The sequence below is a fragment of the Somniosus microcephalus genome, chromosome 9 (assembly GCF_052327205.1).
Source record: "Somniosus microcephalus isolate GS21.2 chromosome 9, FLI_Smic_1.0, whole genome shotgun sequence".
Lineage (NCBI taxonomy): Eukaryota > Metazoa > Chordata > Chondrichthyes > Squaliformes > Somniosidae > Somniosus > Somniosus microcephalus.
In genome coordinates this window covers 149,698,502-149,721,947 of record NC_140995.1, presented here as the reverse complement: position 1 = coordinate 149,721,947, position 23,446 = coordinate 149,698,502, and the positions used below count along the sequence as shown (strand labels likewise).

Sequence of the window (23,446 nt, the reverse complement as noted above, 5' to 3'; positions counted from 1 at the left end):
GAGATAGTAAGTTGCATCTTTATTATTTTTTGTAACCAAGGAGCGTAGGGGAATTGATGGTTCTTATTGTGAAAACTGTATCGTTCATATTTTATGTAAAACAAACTAGCTATTGGTACAAAGAGCATTCACGTGCCAGCATGTGTTATTTTTCAGTAGCCAGTATACAGAGTAGGGTTCTGTGTTATGATCCCTGATTCATGCCATTATCTAATGAGATATTGGGTAGTAAAAGGTACACTTCAGATCATAAGAATGTGCGGTCTCATTATGAGTGTGACCGGTGACACTGAAACAATATCTAGCGCAAAACCCCCAAAATTGCACCCGTGGTGACAGGTGGTTGGATCTTTGAATATCATTTGTGGATTGAAGGTAATTTAAAACGTTGAAAATTTTAAATGAACTGAATCGTAAGAGTGATACTTAAAAATGTTGACAAGAACCATAGAAATTGGTTGGCTATGGAGGAATTTTGGGGTTAAGCAAAGACAAAGCTCATATTTCACTGCACAGTTTGAATTTAGAATGGCATGTTATCCAGAGAATGTATTGTCGGCCACAAACGGATGCCTGATGTGGCCAGCAAACAGTTCTACAACACAGTGTTCAGGGTGAGGTTATTTTAGGTGTCTAACCTGCTCAAGGGAAAGATGCGACAGGTCACATGGTACAAACTCTGGTTGCGGGCAGAGCAGACTGTTCGTCAGGCGTGGCTTCTTCAGCAAGGTGTTGGATGAACAGGCAGGAACTGGTAAAGCCTTTGAGTAGCACCCAACTACCATCATTGGGCAAGACTGGCAGTGCATGGTGGTTTGGATGTATTAGCAATTCAGTGCCAGCCAGGCCACGAGCAGACTTCATTATACAATGCAAGGAAGTGTGGTTTAAGCAGGACACTAGAGGCACCATATGCAAGAAATGCTCATCCTATGAGACAGATTTCCAGACAGGAAACTGGAGCAGAGAGTAGCACACGCTCCTGAGAGGCCACCCAATTTTCTGATAATTAAGTTAACAGATGAAAAATCGGGTGGGCTACCTTGCAACTGTGGTGTCTCGCACCCATACCCTGATCAATTTTCTGTATCCCTGTGCCGAGTTAATCCAATATGCCCAGGTGCAGGAACAGGAAAATCTACCCCAGTGTTTCTTTTCCTAGAATTTCCTACCACTGTGGGAGTCCAATTGTTCTGGGCGATTGTGTGAGCAGCCTCCATGGTGCACACTTCGCCCACTTCTACCTAAATATTGTGATGGGGGTCCTACAACCAGCGCAGGACCCCGATATGCATATTTAAGCAGCCTCTCATAGGAACAGGAGTAGGTCATTCAGCCCTTAAAGCCTGTTCCCCATTCAATTAGATCATGGCTGATCTGTACTTCAACTCCATTTACCTACCATTGTCCCATATCCCTCAATACCCTTGCCTAACAAAAATCTGTTTCAGGCAGATGGGCTCCTCGCCCAATTACAGTGCATTAAGCGGGCCTTGGGCACCAATGGGGCAGACAAGGTGCCACTGCCCCCCACCCCCACCGATTTTCAATAGCTGGAAAGTGCCCCCATGTCTCCCTTTTAAGTTTCAGCTAACTTTCACCTTTCTAGTTACCCACAGAAGTCTTTTCTTTGATGTACTTTTTTTTCACCTTACAACAATGTATTTATTTTGTACTCTATTCATCTCACATTTGAAGATTTCCCACTGCTGATCTGTTGGATAATTTTTTTACCCAGTTAATTTGGATCAGATCCCTTCTTATCACATTGAACATTGCCTTTTTGCAGTCAAGCATACTTCATTATCCTTTTCTACTTTTACATTGAACCTAACAATGGTGGGTCACTGTTTCCCAATTCCTACTCTCACATCAGTTATTTGTTCCACTTCATTTCCCAGAACTAAATGAAGCAATGCTTCGTTCGGTGTTAAATTAAAACCAAATTGATCTAGGAAGAAGGTTAGGTAGGATGCATTCTAAAAAGCGTTCCCCAGTTTGACCACACGCATTATCTTTATTCCAGTCTGTCTTTGAATGGTTAAAAATGATTCAATTTTATTGCCCTGTTGTTCTTACATATCTCTCTGAATAGTTTTGCAGAGCTCCTCTTCTACCTCATCTCCACTGTTTGGTGGCTTGTAATGTACACTGAGAATCGTATCACATCCCTTCACTATCCATCTGTCTTAATGCAACCCCCAGGACATTCATATGTTCTACAGCTGCACAGAATCTTCCAGTCACGCTGCGACCCCACCCCATTTATTCTCAATCTAACTCTCCTTAATATTTTGTGACCAGGAATGTTTAGCTACATACTCAACCTTCCTCTGTTTGTTTGGCAATCTTGGTACATACATAAGAATATGAATGGGAATACTTGTTGCTTTAGTAACATGATTTCTTTTTATGACGATAATAAACTCCAGCCAGGTGCTATATATGACTTATACACATCTGACTCTTGTGTGGTTTTAGATAAAGTATCACCAATCCCACATTTCCCTCTGTGACGCTGCTTCAAAACTTAACTCTTTCGACTTCAAAAATGTATACCTCTAACACTTTGAAAATGCCAGTAAAGATAATTAATCTCACTGTTCACAATATCATTGTGCCCTTCTTGATCCTTGTCAGATTGTGCATGTGTGCACATGTCTCCATGTACTGGGTTATCCAGTTACCTGACACCTCTGCTCTCTTTTCATGAGGAAGGATAAGTCTCCTGTGCTTAAGGGAATTGCAATTCTTAGTGTCAGCTGTCTTTAATAGGCCTTTGTGACTCACTAGACAAGGGGAATAAAAGAGCCTGCTTGGGACAGTACATTTTATTTGTGTGTGCACATCAATTTAGATGTAAATAAATATAAATAATACCCAATGCAATCAAGATTTAAACCATGTTTGGCTCCTCATACCAAGCCACCATAATCCACAGTGGCTGGAACAAGCATTCTTTGCCCCAACTCAAGCCCATTGTGAGCAGATACCAGGTACTGAGACCACTGGAGTGATTTTCAGGGCCTCTGCTGGATAGGAATGGGGCGGTAAGGCTCTAAGAATCACCGTGCAGCACTTACCGACCTGCTTCCACTGCTGCTCCAGCCGCCGCCATGTTCAACCCATGATAGAAATGAGCGAATGGAGCGAACCCATGTTTTAGGCGGGAAACTACCATTAATATGCTAATCGAGGTCCTAAGCTGTTTGCCAATGGGCGAAGTATGCGCCAGGTATTGCGCGACCTAGCCAGGGGTCCTTAAAGGGCCTGCTGCAGGCCAATCAGAAATGCTAGAAAAGCTGTGGCACTGATTCTTGTAGGGACACCAGTTCATTGGTCTCCCCTCTCGCGATTGCCTCCCTCGCTTTATCTATTTCTTGGCTCGGCTTCCGGATTTCCTGCCCACCCTGATTGGCGAGCTGCCTGAGAGTGCTGGCTCAACGATCATATGTAAATGAGGCCCAGCCCTCAAAATGGCTCAGGCCTCACCATCAAGGACATTGGTTGTTTTTATGGCATGATCGCGCTGTTTGCCACCTGTCCAATATCCATATAAAGTGAAAATCACCTCCCGTGTCCTCAGGTCCAACACTGGACCCAACCCTGCACCCGAATCAGCCAACCTGTTGGTGTGGTTCATAAAATGGCAGGGTGCCCAGAACAAAGAGGATTCCTTGCCAATATCATGAGGTGCTCTGGCCCAGCTGAATTGGACCTGTACGTGTGCAGCTTATCACTGACCCAAATGTTCTGCCCACAGAAAGCCATGCAAAACTTAACGTCCTCCCACAGGAATAACATTTAATAATTTAAAGCTGGGAGTGAGCTTGGCATGCCCTGGAAGCTAGGAACAAGCAAAGCTATTTGGATAAATTAGGAAGGGGGCTACTCCAAAAGGCATTGGGGGGAGGGGTCTGGAACTTCAATGTCAAGCTGTCCTAAAGTGGAAGTATTATAAGGACGGCTAGGAAGGAATCTGCATGATCACCAGAGATTCAATCCTTCCGAGAAGCATCCTAAACAACTTGTGCCTGCTGCAACAGTAGGGAGCGTGCCTATGAGATGTGGAGTGGACATGTTGTTAACTGCTTGCTCTCCTGACCTGATTCGGTGACAGCGCTGAGACTTGAATGAGCCAACAATTTCTGTAGAACCAGAGTGCAGCCTTGTACTCAGCGCTGTCACAGAGAGCAGCCCCAAAATGACCAAGTAAGAACCTATGTCCCTGTAGAAGGAAGCCTCCAGTAATGGGTAAATCCAGCAGGAAAGGTTGAGACACAGTAAGGCTTCTTTGCATTTCATATGCTATTTCTTGATCAGGCCCAAGAATAGGTTGCCTGCCTTCTGCTATGAAATGGTGTGTGGGATGATAAGTCTTTCGGGTAGAGGAGAAAAATAAAATAAATCAAATGTCAAAACTTATTTGCAAATAAAAAATTCTGGTTGAACTAATATTGTTTTACATACAAGTCTCTGAATGTGACGCAACTTCTTTCTACTAAGACACACCTTGATCAGCTACATCTTGATAAGCAGAGGAGTGGATTTAACTTTTTTATACTAATGAACATTCATTTCTCACAATGAAAGAAAAAAAATGCTGCCTTGTAATTTAGTGGAATTGTTGGTCTCTAAAAGTCGGCTAGACTGCAGCTGTTCGTATAGCAGCACGCCGTTCAGCTTTACTGGTATTCGTGGCATTCCATTTCACAGACACACTGGAAAGCAGCTTACGTTCATCAGCTATGTCACAGGGTCCGGCTTGCATATGCCTGACTGACACAGCTTGGTTTGGCTAATAAACCTTAGATAAAGCCCTAAAATAGTTTTATTTACAGGCAAGTATTCTGGATTGCATTGCAAGAGGCAGTGAGAACTGATAGAATTCACAAACATGATCAGCAGTCCACAATCCCCGTGCCCTCCACACTAGGTTTGAATTAGCAGCAACCCAATGAAGTCATTTCCTTGGCATGGTTTTATTTAAGATATTTCATTAATTTCAGAGGATTTTAGAACTTACCAAGAGTTCGAAAGGGTCTTTGTTGTGGTATTTGTATAAAGAAACCTGGCTTCAAAGCATTTGTGATTATGATATCAAATATTTCTTCAAAGTCTTCTCTGAAAAAGGGAACAAAAAAAAATTAATCATTAGCAAGCATTTCAAACAGATTTAGTTAGTTGTAATTCTTTACTTACTTGGACTCAGATTTGTGCTGATACCAATCCAGACTCCATTCTGGATAATTTGTTGGTGGACATATTGCCAAGTTAATGTCTCTATAATCCACACATTCCTGAATTAAATGGGCCAACCCCACATTAAAACCGTTTGCCCGCCTCCAATCGCGACCTCCTCTGGCGAGCTGCCTGGGGACGCCCATTAGGTGTCCGCAGCTTGCCGGTGCGATGATAATGAGGCCCAAACCCAATATTAGGTGCGCCTCAGGTATATCCATTTAGGTGCAGGGATTGTTCTCTGCGCCTCCTGCATGCCTGTTTTTGGGCACAAACCAATTTTTATCCCTAGGACTACAGTAAGCACTGTCGAGCAAGTTACAGTTATTTGTATCAATTGCCTGTGTGTTCAAAAAAATTTCAATTTCACTTTCATAGCTTGCTTCAGGTATGAGGTGGACATGTAGGGCCCAATTTTGTGGATTGTGTGGGAAATGGTCGGATTCCCCGAATGTGGGGTTCTGACCCGAAAAAAAATGGGTCAGCCAGCTGCACGCAATTTTCCCTCAAGTGGCCAATTAATTTCCAGCGTGTGGGCAGCCTTGCTAATTGTCCATTTCTAGTCAGAAAGCCTCGCAGTATGATGTCATCATTCGTGGTGCTTTCAAGGCCCACAGCAAGCATTGCTTCCTCTGTTGGCTTCCAAATGAACCATACAGGATGGCAGAGGAGCCTGCAGCAGCTGTGGCCAGTGCCAGACCCCGAGCTGCCTCCAAATTCGACGAAGCTTCACTGCAGGCATTATTGGATGGGGTTAGGGCCCACAGGGAGGTCCTCTTCCCGAGGTCAGGCAGGAAGAGGCCTCCCATTGAGACCAAGGCTGCATGGATGCAGGTGTCAGCAGATGTCAACTCGAATGTGCATGTAACCTTGGCATCACATCTCTAACTCCTTCCTCTACTCCCCCACAGGACCATCCAGAGCCCCCGTCCCCACTGTGGAGGAGGAAGAGGCTGTGCAGCCAGACTCCTCAGAGGAAGCTCCAACCTCTGAGGGCGCAGCATCAGCAGAAGTAAGCGCACCCAGCACCAGCGCAGACACTCACACCTCGGGGGGACCTTCGGGACATAGAGTAGTGTTGTCACCTGGTATTTCACAGCTCACAAGTGAGCTTCAGCAGATTCTGGAGACAGGGACAGCAGTGGAGAGTCCTCGTCGGAGGGCGCAGGACTCTGCCAGCTCCGCTCAGCTGCGCTGCATGTCGACCCTCTGCCTCTGGGTCCATCCGCAAGAGAAGAGGTGATGGACCTCCATGCACAGATGCAGCAGTCTCTGGCAGGTTTTGTCTCCAGGGTCGCTGCGAGTGTGGAGCGAATGGAGGAGTCCATAGCGACCATGAGCAGAGCCTTTGTGGAGTCACTGGCGCATGAACGCATCACCATGGAAAGGTTGGCAACCTCCATGGAGGAGATAACTCGCCAGGGTACGGAAAACATGGTGAGTGCTCATAAGAGAATGACATCTCTTGAGGAGCATTGGCCATCTATTGAACAGAGAAACCAGACCTTCATGGAAGTCCTTCTGAGTAGGACTGCCAGTGCAGATACGGGTCCCCATGGCCCCCTAAAGCGCAGCAAGGTGCTCTCAAGCCACTTCCAAGCGCTGGCCCCTTCTGGCCTGTGCAGCTTCAGGTGAGTGAGCAGCAACCTTCCACAGCTGTGCCTAAGCCTTGAAGAAGTAGCCCCAAGCCTGCAACAACAAGGTCCTTCAACATACAAATGCTCTCCGATTAAATCACAGCTTTCCCGAATGACCTGCAGCTGAGAGCAAGCAAGCCGGCAAGCTTCACGCCAGGTTTCATCAGCGGGGTTCCCCGCAGGCGTGTTTAGCGTGGGGAACCCTTGAAAATAGCAAGGGCCCCTTAAAATGGCATTAAACATGCCAATAATTGGTGATTAGGGTCCCGACGGCCAGTCCCGCCAGCGGCGGGCAGGACTGATTCGGGTCGCAGAGAAACGGCGGTCCGAAAATCGGACAGGGCGGGGAATCAGGCGGGGGAGGGGCGGTCGCGACGCCCTATTTCTGCGATTTTCGGCCCCCGCCCGCCTGAAAACCCACCCGACGGCTGGCAGAAAATCGGGGCAGTAGTCATGACTATGTGTGTGTCACCAAGTCCTCATCTGTAGTATCTGTACAAGCTGGAGACTCAAATCAACATTTGATTTCAGTAAAAAAAATCTTAGTGGGACTCAAAAATGAAACAATTGTAATATAAATTGAAACATTTTTGTCTATAATGGATCATGTTATTAGCTTCTTTCTTTTTCACATGGTGCACACAGGATTGAAACCGGGTTAATTTACAGAAAATGACCCACCTTGTTTTGATGCATAATGATGCCAGAATAGAAGTTATGTCTGTGATATGTGTTCAATTCAAGTGTGATTTATCTGAATATATGTTTTATTGGCAGCTCTGTTTGAGTTTAAGAGATAGATTTCTTGTGTCCCAGTCAAATTTTGTAAGTATAGCGCAGTCTGTCCTGTTTCAACTAAAGAATCTGTCTGAAGCCATGGAAAGTCAGCAGTGAATCAACAATGCAAGGTTAAGTCAGGGACTTTAAGCCAGGTCCAATTTACATTGACATTTGACATAGCAGAAGGGACTGTTATTTGCTGTTTTCCAAGGAGAGATAATTAAGCCCATAACTACAGTAAATCAACCGTATGTCATTACTACTCTTCGCTTATCCATTACCGCTTTAAAAAAATCTGTTTTGCATTTACAGCCTAAGCCACGACCTGGTGGGATTTTTATTCTACTGCTTTTCGAAGTTGAGGAAGATCATGAAGCACACGAGTGGTAAGCTAAAATACAGTAATAAGTTTAGTGCAGTGTTTATTCTACCAACTCCCAAAGTCAAGAGCGATCAGTCTCTGATTCACAGGAAATGAGTGCTTCCCAACAGAAATGGCCTGAGAGGCTGAACTCGTGAAAAATGTCTAGAGTAAAACCCCAAAAGCATCACACTAGTCTGAGATTAGTATTTGCAGTACAACTGCGGCCTTTGGGGAAAAAGTAAGAGAGATGGCACATACTGAAAAAAACAGAAAAAGCTGGAACCACAGATATTCTGATTCATGCATGAGCACTTAAATCCCACTGAGGTTGCCTTGTAGGAAGGGGTCACTTATAATTGTTATTTTAATCATTTCTGACAATTTTCAATTATTTTCACAATTCGTTAACTAGTACCTCCCCACCATCACCCAAACTGTATCTGTACATACTTAAAGGAATTACAGAGTGCTCGGAGGTGATGCAGTATAGTGAAGAACTGCTTAGCACAAACGTTCTTACTGCTTTAATTTCTACTCCACATCTGGTAGTTAACTGAAACAAATATATATTGGTAATATTTTTGTCTTCAGTGTTCAGGTGCTAACCTTGCCCGTTGTAGAACCTTCCCGGTTTTAAATCCATTGATTTCTTTTTTGAATTCTCTAAGAAACAAACTGTCTGGTAATCCAGATATGTTGGTTGGAAACTTGCAAGTTTTGACTCATGGGGCCTATTTAATAGTGACTAAAGGATTATTCATTTTGAAGAGAAAAAAGCCAGGATGGAACTACTTCTCTCCAATAAACACACTGCTGGATAAAAATCCTGAAATTTCTACTACACCATTGTGGGAGCACCATCAGCACATGGACTGTAGTGATTCATGGAGAAGGTCCACTACCACCCTCTGAGGGTGACTAGGAATGGACAATAAATGTGGTTTAGCCAGCATGGCCCATGTCCAGAGAACACTTTAAAAAAACCTTTCCCCATTGATACAATAACCAGACAGACCAAACAATGGAGATCTCCATAGGTGCACAGCTTTCATGTGGGGAGACCAAAATATAGATACACTGGACACATTCATCATTCCTTCAAAGTGTTATTTCCGTGTATCTTAATGTTGTGTCCTTCAATAATCAGACAAAGACTGCAGGGAACGATCAACAGGTGTTTACTGAATGAGGGTTCAAACTGCAACTGACTGTACAGAGCACTACTCGGGGTTTATATACAGGTGTGGTCATTGCCGGTACTACAGTATACATGAGCTGTAAAAAGTAGTTCTCCCCCTTAAAGGTACATACACTACAATTCCTCCCCTTTTAGATTAACAGTACAATAACACTCATTTAACAATTAAATATCAAACTAATTACAATTAACACTTTTAACATGCAACATTAACTGGAAATAGTCCATTTATAAATTCAGTCTTTGGGGAGGCTTCCTGATTCTTGCTGGAGAACGCCTTTCCCGAGTGTCTCGCTCTTGGTGCGGAGGCGATTCTAACACCCTGTCATCAGTTGATTCATCAGCTTCCAATGCTATTGTTTCTGAGGTAGATGCAACCTGTATGTTGGGTTCCTCACCAGGTACGTATGGCCGAGACATGGGGTTGACTCGTTCCTGTGACTCTAGGATCTGGTCAGCATGGCGTCTCACAATGTTCTCCCCAACATCCACTGTGTACATTAGTGGCCCCTGCCGTGTGCATATCGTTCCTGGTTGCCATTTCTCTGTTCGGTAGTCGCGGGCCAAGACTGGTTGCCCTACATTGAAGCTCCTTCTCGGCTTCTCATTAATGTGCTGGAATTGCTTATTCTCAACATCTCTTCGTACATTTGGTCTGAGCAAATCCAGACGAGATCTCAACCTTCGGTTAAAGAACATCATGGCCGGGGCCTGGTTGGTGACTGCATGTGTCGCATTTCTGTAGGCTAACAGGAAATTGTCCACCTTATGCTGCAGTGGAATGTCGTCATCGCACATGGCCTTTACTGCTTTTTTAAAGGTTTGTACGAACCTCTCAGCCAATCCATTTGTGGCTGGATGATACGGGGCGGATGTGTAATGCCTTACCCCATTCCTTTTCATAAATCTTCAAAACTCTTCGGACACAAACTGTGGTCCGTTATCAGAGCAAATCTGCTCTGGCAAGCCGTTCCTGGCAAAAATGGTCCGTAGGACTGCAATAGTTTTCTCCGTGGTGGTGGAGGACATTTTGATCACCTCAGGCCATTTCGAGTGCGCATCCACGGCTATTAAAAGCATTGAGTTCATGAATGGACCAGCAAAATTAGGATTGTTGGTTCAAGGACCAAGTGTGCAGACAGTGTGGAAAAGCAGGACACATAGCAAGAGTCTGCAGGTCTGGGAAGAAAACCTGCTTCGACGGCTGGGCGGATCGCATAAGGTACCGGTCTGGCCTTAAAAAACATTGGGCTTGCATTTTCCTCTATTTTGATCGGCGCTGTTATGCCTTTTAGTGTTCCGAGTCCCTGCTGGAACACTTCTTGTACGTCAGCTAGCATTTTTGACAGTCGTCCAGGTGTGACGTCGTCATCCTTTTTGGCATCTAGTCAGTGCTTGTATGGAATGCCAATCTAGCTGTATCTTCCGGATCCATTCACGTCCTAGTAGTGGTGGTCCTCCATCTGGCAATACATATAGGTCCATTTTTGGTGTTTCTTTGCCGTTATATATAACATTCACCCTTATTTTTCCTTTGGGGTGGACTTTTTGCCCCGTGTACATCTTCAAGACAATCTTTGTATCTCTCAAGGGTATATGTGAGAATAGCCGCTTGTAGTCCCTTCGGTTTATGACTGTTAGGGCTGATCCTGTGTCCAATTCCATTTTCACTTGGACTCCTGCTATCTTGAGCGTGACCCAGATAGTTTGGTGATCCTCCGTTTTGATCACATTATGTAGTTTCAGACAACCCAGCTCCTTGCTTCCTGAGTCTGTATCACTCTTCTGTTCGTCTGAACTACTCTCCGTCACCTTATGTACCTTCTTGTACTTCTCCTGTGGAGATTTCTTGCTGCTGGTTTTCTTTCCCGACCTGCAGACTCTTGCTATGTGTCCTACTTTTCCACACCGTCTGCACACTTTGTCCTTGAACCAGCAATCATTATGGTCGTGTGTTGTTCTGCCGCAGCGATAGCACTTCACTGTTCCGTATGACATTTCATTTGTGCCATATTCTTGCGGTCTCCGTTGTATCTCTGCAGCGCCCCGTGCTGCTGCTTCGTGTGATACTGCAATGCTGAAAGCCTTGTCCAGCGTAAGATCCTTTTCTGATAGAAGCCGTTTCTGGGTTCCTTCACTTTGAAGCCCACACACAAACTTGTCCCTTAAAGTATCTGCTAGTCCCGTTCCAAACTGGCAGTGTTTCGATAGCTTGCGCAGTTCCGTTAAATACTCAGCATTACTTTCATCTTTATGCTGGTTCCTTTTGTGAAACTTAAATCTTTCTGCTATCAGCAGCGGTGTGGGGTTTAAGTGGTCCTGTAGGATTGACACTATGTTTTCAAAATCCTTTTCTACTAGCTTCTCTGGGGTTACTAGGTTTTGTAATAAGCCATACGTTTTTGCACCCATTGAATTCAACAATACCAGCGCTTTCTTGTCATCTGGCACTTCATTCGCCTTGCAGTATACTTCTATGCGTTCGACATATGTCGTCCAATCTTCGACTTCATTGTCGAACGCTGTGATACTGACACTCTTCGGCATTTTTTTTTTTGGTGTGGTTAGACTGGCTTAAAATGGCGTCTCCCGCGCTTTCCTTTCTTCCCCACTGTGGCTTAAAATGGCATCTCCTGCGCTTTCCTTTCTTCCCCGCAGCGGCTTAAAATGGCGTCTCCCGCGCTGCTGCCAACGCCGCTCTCGGCGGTCCTCCTGACAAATGGCGACGCCCTGTGGGTTTCGTGCGCTGCTCCTGCGCTGCTGCCAATGCCGCTCTCTGCGGTCCTCGTGGCAATGGCAGCACCTCGCGTTTTCCTGTGCGCCTCTCACCCCCGTTGACGCTGCTCAGCCCTTGAACACCGGCTGCGCTCTGCTCTCTCTCGCCTCTCTCCCCCGTTGACGCCGCTCGGTCCTGAACACCGGCCGCGCTCTGCTCTCTCTCGTTGACGCTGCTCGGCCCTTGAACACCGGCTCTGCCCTCTCTCTCTCCCCCGTCGACGCTGCTCGGCCTTTTTCTGTGCCGCTCGGTCGGCTCTAGCCAACGCTGTCCGGGAAGGGTCTGCGCAGTACCTGTTGCCAGCCCGTTTCGCTGGACCACCGTGGCTGGAAAGCCAAGCCTGGCTCTCGACAGCCTCCCCTGCGATGCCCGTGCTTCTGGACTCGACCTCCTTCCACTGTTCTCCAGGAGCAAATCCCTGGGAGGTAATGCAGAGTTGCAGGTAGGTTCGAATCTTTCTTGTCGCCAATGTTAGATCCGGGTATCTTAATGTTGTGTCCTTCAATAATCAGACAAAGACTGCAGGGAACGATCAACAGGTGTTTACTGAATGAGGGTTCAAACTGCAACTGACTGTACAGAGCACTGCTCAGAGTACTACAGGATACAGGAGCTGTAAAAAGTAGTTCTCCCCCTTAAAGGTACATACACTACACAAACAACACAATATTCTATCACTTTTGCCTTGGTTTCCCCTGTTCACATACTTCTGATTAGCCATTGAAGCAACAACAAATTCAGATAATTAGCTGGTGTAACAACATGATAAAGACAAATTGCCCTATGGCAGATATTATGAAACACACTTGTTTAAATGTGTAATGTTTTATGTGCATGGTTATGGTGAATCAAAAAGAGTGATTGTATTAGTCACCTAACTCTGCGTGCCTCCTCCCCGCCCCACCCCTTTCAAATCACTCCAATTTGATTTCCAAACTGCCCTTAGCATTGAGACTGCTCTGGTGGGAATTACCATCTTGTGTGACTGCAACCACAGCTCATTGTTCCTCCCTGTCATACGTTCCTCTCTGCTGCTTTTGACACTGTTGACCATTCATTTCTTCTCCATTGCCTCTCCTCCGTGGTACTGTCTTGATTCTATTTCTATTTCTCTCAATGCATCCACTTCATCTCCTGGAAGTTGCTCTACTTGTGCCCCAACAGTCACCTATGGTGTGCCCCACTGCTCCGTCCTCAATCTCCTGCTATTTATCAACTACACACTACACCTTGCTAAGTTTATCTACAAACAGAAGGTTAGCTTTCAAATCATAGAATGATACAGCACAGAAGGGGGTCGTGCCTGTGGTAGAGCTATCCAATTAATTCCACTCCCCTGCTCTTTCCCCCTAACCCTGTAAAAATTTTCTCCAAGTATTTATCCAATTCTCTTTTGAATGTACTGTTGAATCTGATTCCACCACCCTTTCAGCCAGAGCATTCCAGATCACAACAACTCACTGTAAAAAAAATGCTTCTTCATGTCGCCACTGGTTCTTTTGCCAGTTACCTTACATCTGTGTCCTCTGCTAACCAATCCTTTTGCCACTAGAAACAGTTTCTCCTCATTTACTTCAATCAAAACCATTCATGATTTTGAACACCTCTATCAAATCTCCTCTTAATCTTCTCTGCTCTAAGGAGAACAACCCCAGCTTCTCCAGTCTCTCCACATAACTGAAGTCCCTCATCCCTGGTACCTCTGTGGTAAATTTCTTCTGCACCCTCTCCAAAGCCTTGACATCCTTCTTGAAGTGTGTGTCCAGAACTGAACACAATTCTCCAGCTGAGGCCTAACCAGTGTTTTATAAAGGTTTAGCACAACTTCCTTGCTTTTGTACTTTATTCCTCTATTAATAAAGTCAAGGATCACATATGCATTTTTAACAACCTTCTCAACTTGTCCTGCCCCCTTCAAAGACTTGTGTATGTTCACCCCAGGTCTCTCTGTTCCTGCACCCCCTTTAAAAGTGAACCATTTAGTTTATATTGCTAATCCTCATTCTCCCTACCAAAATGTATCACTACACACTTCTCTGTGTTAAATTTCATCTGCCATGTGTCTACCCATTTTTTCTGTCTGCCTATCTATGTCCCCCTGAAGTCTGTTACTATCCTCCTCATTCTTTACTACATTTTCAAGTTTCGTATCATCTGCAGACTTTGAAATTCTGCCTTGTACACCCAAGTCCATGCCATTAATATATATCAAAAGGAGCAGTGGTCCTAATACCGAACACTGGGGAACAGCACTGTATACTTCCCCCCAGTCTGAAAAACAACCGTTTACCACTACTCTCTGCTTTCTGTCCCTTAGCCAATTTTGAATCCATGCTGCCAGTGTCTCTTTAATCCTATGCGTTTTAATTTTGCTAACAAGTATATTTTGTGGCACTTTGTCAAATACCTTTTGAATGTTCATATACACATCAACCGCACTACCTCATCCACCCTCTCCATTACTTCATCAAACAACTCGATCAAGTTAGTCAAACATAATTTCCCTTTAACAAATCTGCGCTGACATTCATTTATTAGCCCACTAGCTGGAGTGCCCGGTGGTGCCGAGGGTTTTTTGAGGGCGTGTTGTTGTTGGAAGAGAGAGAGAGAGAGAGACTGGGGGGAGAAGAAAGAGACTGGGGGGAGAAGAGAGAGACTGGGGGGAGAAGAGAGAGACTGGAGGGAGAAGAGAGAGACGGGGGGGAAGAGAGAGAGAGAGACTGATGGATTGAGTTCGGGATTAGCCTGGAGAGAGAGGGGGGGAAGGAGTGCCTCAGGCCTGGCCCGATCGACCTCTGCGAAGGAAGGAAGGAAGAAGGCGAGCTCTCCCTCCCTGTCCCACCCCCTCACTCTTTCCCTCCCTCCCTGCCCCTCTCCCTCCCCCTCTCCTCTCCCTCCCTCTCTCCTCTCCCTCCCTCTCTCCTCTCCCTCCCTCTCTCTCCTCTCCCTCCCTCTCTCCCCTCCCTCCTTCTCTCTCCTCTCCCTCCCTCTCTCCCCTCCCTCCCTCCCTCTCTCCTCTCCCTCCCTCCACCTCCGCGGATCAGCGCCTCAGGGCAGGCCAGTGCGCGGCCTAGCGCATGACGCCCGGCCGGACTCACGTTAGCTCTCTCCCTCCCTCCCCCTCTCCTCTCCTCTCCTCTCCCTCCGCGGATCAGCGCCTCAGAGCCGGCCGGTGCGCGACCTAGCGCGTGAGGCCCGGCCGGACTCTCCCTCCCTCCCCCTCCGTGGATCAGCGCCTCAGAGCCGGCTCACCTTAGCTCAGGTCGCGCTCTGGGCCAACGTTGACACGCGCGCGGACTCCCGCCCCGCCCGCCTTTACTGAGATGGCGGCAATGGCTACGCTCGGCTCAGTCCCGCGCCGCCAGCCTTTACCAAGATGGCGGTGATCATGGGGCGGGACGGGTGGTGCCTAGCTTGGGCATGGCTGGCGAGGAGAGGCCGAGGCTTCGAGGCCTGCAGGCAGCTCATCCACTGCCGAGGGGGGGGGGGGAGGGGGGAAGCCCGAGTCCCCTTTGGAAAAGGATTTTTTTTTCTTTTAAAACCAATTTTTTTTTTGCTGCAAATCTATATTTCAAAAGAAACACGCAGAAAGTGGGAAAAAGAAATGAATAGTTAGGAATCAAGATGGCGGCCACTCACCTCAGGTCAGAAGGATTAGGCCCGCCCACACACGCAATGTGACGCAGCGATTGGTCATCCATCACGTCACTCAACGCTAATGAGCAGAATGTTGCCGTTTTTTTAACCTTTTTTGTATGCTGTCGGAACAATTTTTGTCGGACCAAAAAGTAAATATGCCTATGAGAGTCCCCTAATGATAAGCTTTCTTTTGATATAACATATGTGTAGGTACGCTCTATAACTTTTGATTGTATAGCCGGACAGACAGACAGATGGAAAGACGGACCATTTTATATATTAGCCCATACTTTTCCAAATGCCAATTAATTTTGTCCCAGATTATTGTCTCTAAAAGTTTCTCCACCACCGACATTAGACTGACTGGTCTGTAGTTGCCAGGTTTATCACTCTCCCCTTTTTTAAGCAGGCGTGTAATATTTGCAATCCTTCAGTCCTCTGGCACCACCCTCATATCCAAGGAGGATTGGAGAAGGAAAAATGTATGCTGATGACACCCAACTAAACTCCCAGTCTCCACCATTGACCCCAAGGCTGTCTCTCCAATATCATGACCTAGCTGAATTTTAATTTCTTCCAGCTAAATGTTGGTGAATAGAAAGTATCCATTTTGGTTCCCATCAGTGCTAACGACCCTCTAGCACCATTATTGGCCTGGATATTCCGATCCCTATGGGTGGGTACGCGCTGTGTACCTACCCGTAGGGACATCGGAAATGCCGGTTTCAGGCATGCACAGTGCATGCGCTGAAAACTGGCATTTCCGATCTGTCAAGAAGACAGATCAGACGCCTACCCTGGAGCAGGGCCTCTGCGGGCGGATAGTTCCGCTTTTTGGAGCCCCTCCGCCCGCAGAAAACCCTTAGAATTCTTACGCCTGGTAAAAGCAGGTGTAAGGCCTGCTTTTACCAGGATAAGAGTTGAAAAAAGTAAAAAAAAAAAAAAATCAGTCATTTATCACTTAAAAATACTTTTTAAAAAGTTTATTTTTAGCCCTGTAAAAAACTTTAATTATTTTTTCAAAAAATTTAATTTTTGTTTAAAATATTTAATTTATTGTAATTTAAATTAATTTTAAAAAGCTGATGGTTTTTTAAAAATTTATTTAAAGTTTTACTATGTTTTTTCATTGATCTCCATTCATATATTTGACAGGTCTATCTGTCAAGTGTATGAAGGGAGATGCCCTTCTTTGATTGGCTCCCCATGGCCCATGTGATTCCAGGGATGCTTGCGAACTGCATGCGCCTCTGGGATATGTAGGCCCTGCGCACTTGGAGTTGGAGAGGCCCAGCATCGGAACTATACGCACCTCGGGAGCCCTCAGGTAAGTGCGTAGATGTTTTTCCAGATCGGAGGCCTCCGCACGCGGGAAGCCTCCGATCGGAAAATATGGCCCATTACCAACCTTCTCAGTGACTACTCAGGCTGGAACAGATGGTCCAGCCTTTGCGACTCCTTTGACCTCGAGCTGACCTTTTTACCCCTCATCTGGTCAGTTTCTAAGACAGTTTTTTCCCACCTCAGGAACACTGCCCATGTCTGCCCATGCACTAGTACACGCCTTCATCGCATCAAGCACTGATTTCTTGAACGTCCTCCTTACCTTCATTCCTTCCTTCACCTTTCATACAGTTCAAGTAATCCAAAACTTTACAGGGCAAGCCTTTTGCATACTAGATTCTGCAGTCCCTTGAGCCTTGTTTTTCACGTAGCTCTAGAGGATCCTTGCTACCAAGGTATTGATTTCAAGGGCCTTGTCCTTGTTTACAAATCGCTCCACAGATTTGTCCCTTCCCAATGAGTGATCTCCTCCAACAATGTATTCCAGCACTCTTCCTCTGCTCCCCTGACTCTGGCTTGCTGTTTGTTCCCACCCTTTCTACTCTACCATCAGTGGCCTCTCTTTCAGCCACTATATCCCTCCCTCTGGAACTCTCCCGAAATCGATCTCACATTTCCTTCAGCAGCCTCTTAAACATTTATCTCTTCATTAAGCTTTTGTTCCCTCTGAATTTGTTTGACCCCACTTTATCCTCATTGTTAAGTACTATTAGGCATTCTTCTTGGTCAGGTGATTTCACAAGTGTAAGTTGTTGCATCTTTTGGTTTATGGAACAATAAAGCCACATTTTAAAACTGTTGCCCAAATGCACCAACATTCCTGACCACTTGGGCTGCAAAGATGACATTCCCATTGTGCTAACTGCACAGCAACAGTAGAGTAATTGACACTATACGTCTATATTTATATATTTTTATCATAATCCTGTTAGTCTCTGAAGAGAAGGACAAGTAAAATGACTTCCAACTCATTTTGAAAATTCCTAATACGAAGCAACTGACCTCGGAATTAAACAGGTGGTAGGATGTTTGCTTTTACTTAAAATCTCATCTGTAAACTATTTATGGACTGGTTTATACAAAATAAAAAGAGGTGGAAATTAAGGTTAAATTATTAACAAAATAACACTGCGTCTGATTTTCCTTTACTAGTTGAAGTCCTTACTAGAAGGTTTAGTACAATTAGCCTCTACAGTGGTGCCAAAAACCACTGGATCTCCTGTGAGCCAAGCCCCCCTCCCTAGTGGTACAAGACCCCAGTACCACTCCATCAATGCTACAAAACCCACAGCCCTTTCCCCTTCCTGCTGAATCACAGAACTTCACCAGTCTTCAAAAACCCCAAGACTCCCTCCCCATCTCACCTACATGTCAGGTACATACTTCCAGTCTAGTGCATCTTTCCTACTGTTTTGCTCTATATCTTGTACTGTAAAAAAGGCAAAACACAAATAAAATTGAATACAAAGCTAAAGGAACCAGGACATCCACTGACTCAGTTCTCTATTTGATTGTACTTCTCCCTTTCTATTCTGTATTTTTTTTTAAAAAGCTACCTTTTCACAAATAGTTTTTGATAGGAAACAGCTGCAAAAAGAAATTCAATACTCAGCAGATCAGTCATGGCACAAACAGTTTCACTTCTAACAATCCAGCTTTCGCATCCTGTAACGTTAACTCTGTCTCTTTCTCCACAGATGCTGCATGACCTGCTGAGCATTTCCTGTTTCTGCTGCATATGTTAGCTGAAACCTGACATCAGACTGACTCACTTTTTCAGTATGAAGTCACAGAATTTAATTCTTACTCAGTATTCTTGTTTGGTGTGCCGATTCTAAGAACCGCAGTTCTGTTCCAGCAAATCTTTTTGGGTTTGAAGGGGAATCATCTTCATGAAAGAGCAAGGTGATCTCCTGCACATGGGAGTCAAGACCATGTATGATCATCTTCGGATGGAGCAGGGTTAAAGGTCTTGGATAATTGGACCTGGGCATGCAGATATAATTCAGTCTCCATTTTAAATTCATCCATTCTGCCTTAATTTTTGTAATTCCATTATACATGCTTAAATCCACATATATAATGGAAACTAGCTCTGTAAAGTTGTCACAATGTAATTACACCATCCTGCCAGTCGTGGCACTGCAGCAGCTCCACGCGTGGGGAACATGTAATTACAGGCTGCCAAGGTTTGCATAGGCAGTTTCCCTATAAGCGTGGATATATTGATTTAAAATGGAAGAAGTTGACAGAAAGTTTTTTGTTTTTTTAAATTCGTTTATGGGATGTGGGCGTCGCTGGCAAGGCCAGCATTTATTGCCCATCCCTAATGCAGTGCTGTCAGGGAGGGAGTTCCAGGATTTTGACCCAGCGACGATGAAGGATCGGCGATATATTTCCAAGTCACGATGGTGTGTGACTTGGAGGGGAACTTGGGGAGGAGGTGGTGTTCCCATGCACCTGCTGCCCTTGTCCTTCTAGGTGGAAGAGGTCACAGGTTTGGGAGGTGCTGCCGAAGAGGCCGTGGCAAGTTGCTGCAGTGCATCTTGTAGATGGTGCACACTGCAGCCATGGTACGCCGGTGGTGGAGGGAATGAATGTTTAAGGTGGTGAATGGGGTGCCGATCAAGCGAGTTGCTTTGTCCTGGATAGTGTCGAGCTCCTTGAGTGTTGTTGGAGCTGCACTCATCCAAGCCAGTGGAAAATATTCCATCACATTCCTTACTTGTGCCTTGTAGATGGTGGAATGGCTTTGGGGAGTCAGGAGGTGAGACATTCGCTGCAGAATACCCAGCCTCTGACTTGCTCTGTTGCCACAGTATTTATGTGGCTGGTCCAGTTCAGGTTCTGGTCAATGGGGACTCCCATGATGTTGATGGTGGGGGATTTGGCGATGGTAATGCCGTTGAATGCCAAGAGGTGGTGGTTAGACTCTCGCTTGTTGGAGATAGTCATTGCCTGGCACTTCTGTGGCGCAAATGTTACCTGCCACTTATCAGCCCAAGCCTGAATGTCGTCCAGGTCTTGTTGCATGCGGGCATGGACTGCTTCATTATCTGAGGAGTTCTGAATGGCACTGAACACTGTGCAGTCATCAGCGAACATCCCCAGTTCTGACCTTATGTTGGAAGGAAGGTCATTGATGAAGCAGCTGAAGATGGTTTGGCCTAGGACACTGCCCTGAGGAACTCCTGCAGCGATGTCCTGGGGCTGTGATGATTGACCTTCAACCAGCACAACCATCTTCCATTGTGCTAGGTATGACTCCAGCCAGTGGAGAGTTTTCCCCCCCCCGATTCCCATTGACTTCAGTTTTACTAGGGCTCCTTGATGCCACACTCGGTCGAATGCTGCCTTGATGTCAAGGGCAGTCACTCTCAACTCACCTCTGGAATTCAGCACCTTTGTCCATGCTTGGACCAAGGCTGTAATGAGGTCGGGAGCCGAGTGGTCTTGGCGGAACCAAACTGGGCATCAGTGAGCAGGTTATTGGTGAGTAAGCGCCACTTGATAGCACTGTCAATGACACCTTCCATCACTTTGCTGATGATTGAGAGTAGACTGATGGGGAGCTAATTGACCGGATTGGATTTGTCCTGCTATTTGTGGACAGGACATACCTGGGCAGTTTTCCACATTGTCGGATAGATGCTAGTGTTGTAGCTGTACTGGAACAGCTTGGCTAGAGGCACGACTAATTCTGGAGCACAAGTCTTCAGCACGATAGCTGGGATGTTGTCGGTGCAGACAGAGCATAGAAATATAATGATTTTTTTTATTTGACAACTAGCCGATTTCATGTGACATTACACACCGGGAGTCAAGGCCAAGTGCAGTTTTCAGGTGAAGTGATTTTAGATGCTGGGGGGGAGAATTGGAACAGTGCATGCAAACATTATTCAATCCTTATTTAAAAAAAAATTAAAAACAGCATATGCTGGAAATCTGAAAGAACCAACAGAAATGATGGAAATATGCCTGTCAGGCAGCACTTGTGGAAAGAACAGAGGAGTTTTAGGTGTAGACTCTCTACCAAAATTGGAAGATCAAAAAAAAATTGTTCTTGGGATATGGGGGATGTGGGCAAGGCCACATTTATTGCCCATCCCTAGCTTTCCTGAGAAAGAGGTTGTGGGCTTTCTCCTTGAACGGTTGCAGTCCTTGTGGTGATGGTGCTCCCATAATGGTGTTAGGTGGGGAATTCCATATGATTTGGGAGTGGAAATTGGATGAATAATTGAAGAGGAAAAATTTGCAGGGTTACGGGGAAAGAGCAGGGGTGTGGGACTAACTAGATAGCTTTTTCAAAGAGCCGGCACAGGCACGATGGGCCAAATGGCCCCCTTTTGTGCTGTATCATTCTATGATTCTATGGAGGTGATGGTGTTCCCACAACATTGCTGCTCTTGTTCGTCTTGGTGGAAGAGGTCAGAGGGGAAGGAGGTGCTTTCAAAGTAACCTTGGTGAGTTGCTGTCGTACACCTGCAGATTGTACATAGTGCAGTGAGCCGGTGGTGAAAAGGGGGGCTATTGAGTCCAGTGGCAGAGGCACCTTTCAAGCAAGCTGCTTTGTCTCGGATGACTTTGAGCTTCTCGAGTGTTGTTATGGTTGCATCCATCCAGGTGAGTGGTGAGTATTCTAAATCATTCCTGACCTGAGCCTTGCAGAGGGTGGAGAGGCTTTGAGGGGTCAGCAAGTGAGCCACTGATCTAGAGTACCCAGCTTCTGCTCTACACTTGTAACCATGATGTTAATATAGCTGGTCCGGTTCAGCTTGTGGTCAATCCTGACCCCCAGGGTATTGATGGTAGGGAACTCGGCAATGGTGGTTCTATTGAAGGTCAAGGGGAGGTGACCGGACTTTCTGTCATTCGACATGGTCATTATCTGGCATTTTTGTGGCGTGAATGTTACCTGCCACTGATAAGCCCAACTTTGGATGTTATCCAGGTCCTGTTGTCGGCTGCCTCATTTTTGGAGGAATTATGAATGGAGTTGTACATTGTGGAATCGTCATTGAACAACTCCACTCTTGACAATATGACAGAGGGAAAGTCATCAATGAAGCAGCTGAAGATGGTTGAGCAAAGGATGCTCCTCTGAGGAAGATGAAGAGCATTTAAAAAAGAACAAAATGAAAGAAAGGGGAGAAAAAAAGAGACAAGAGAAGAAATAGAATGACCTGTAAAGTGCTTAAGTGGAAAACAGGAGATTTGAATAGAACGGCAGAAGTGACATTCGCATGAAACAACAGGACGTATGATGAAAAAAATGAATGACACTTAGGAGACACAGAGAATAACTGAGAAGGTGGGGGATGAGGCAGTAGAAATAGAAGCATGAAGAATTAGCAAAGGGTGCAGAACACCCCACCAGCATGGTGTTTCGATGACCAGCCACCACAAGCACCAACCCAAACCCTTCCTCACCACCCCACCCCCGGGAAATGTCGGCACACCCACATCGGCAGCACTTTGCACCGAAGAGCAAGTGGGGGCTATAGTTAAGTCTAAGTTATTAAAGTCAATATTAAGGCCAAATAGTATTAAGCACTTTGCAGCCCTATTTTACAAAAGGTGAACAAGTAGATGAAGAAATAATCACACAGTGTAGTTATATATTTACAGCAGACATCCTTTGACCAAACACCTTGAGCAAACAAAATGTTAAAAAGATTGCAGCTTTAAGAACTAAGCTTACCTTTTGTAATTTTTACAATATGCACGGTATTACTGCTTTCATTCACTAATATAAACTAACCAATACTGACTGGTTGCTTCTCTGTGACTTCCAACTTCCTGCTCTCATGGGATTCTCTAAATGCACCCAATGTAAACAGAAGTCTTTTCTTTAATGTCCCAGGAAAGAGTAACTGGGACTCTCTGAATTTCGAATATCCAAGCTCTCAAATTCAAAAAGGAACTGTCAGTCAAATACAAATTGAACCAATCACACAACATTGCTAAAGTCTGAATTATTCCCCTTTCCAGTCAGTAACTTACAAAACGTGCACCACTCTATCAAAATAAGCTCGGTACAGAGAGCTGAACTGCAGTCACATTTCTTTAAATTGCTTGTGTACTATGACTAGTTTTAAAGGATTGGTTACTAAATCAAAAGTAGCAAAATATCTCATTTTTGTCACACAGGTACTTGTAATATAAAGAGGTCATCTGTAACTGGAAGAATTATTTGACAGAACTCAACAATTTTAGCGGTTCCCCAGGACAAGCCGGATAAATTTCTAGAGGAAAAGGACTGAGATACAAGGTTATGAAGCATGCTAAGTTATCCTTTAGGTCCTTCACTCCTATTGCATTTTATGCTGTGACTACAAGTAAGTTTGATAATGCCTTAGATTGCTGATGATGAGTAGCTGCGGGTCAGAATGGGCAAACGGTCATCCATCACCACACTGATAAATAAACTTTCTAAGGGAACGACCTCACAGCTGCCACAGAAACTC

The 23,446-nt window shown here is 45.4% G+C and overlaps 1 protein-coding gene across 1 annotated transcript in view; it reads right to left on the bottom strand.

Moving 5' to 3' along the window:
- The window catches only part of LOC147112760 (5'-nucleotidase domain-containing protein 1-like), a 208,266-nt gene that overhangs the window by 168,138 nt on the left and 16,682 nt on the right, over positions 1 to 23,446 (bottom strand). Inside the window, exon 2 of the mRNA XM_085998220.1 lies at positions 5,027 to 5,124. Coding sequence (XP_085854346.1) covers positions 5,027 to 5,124 — 98 coding nt within the window. The remainder of the gene's footprint in view (positions 1 to 5,026; positions 5,125 to 23,446) is intronic.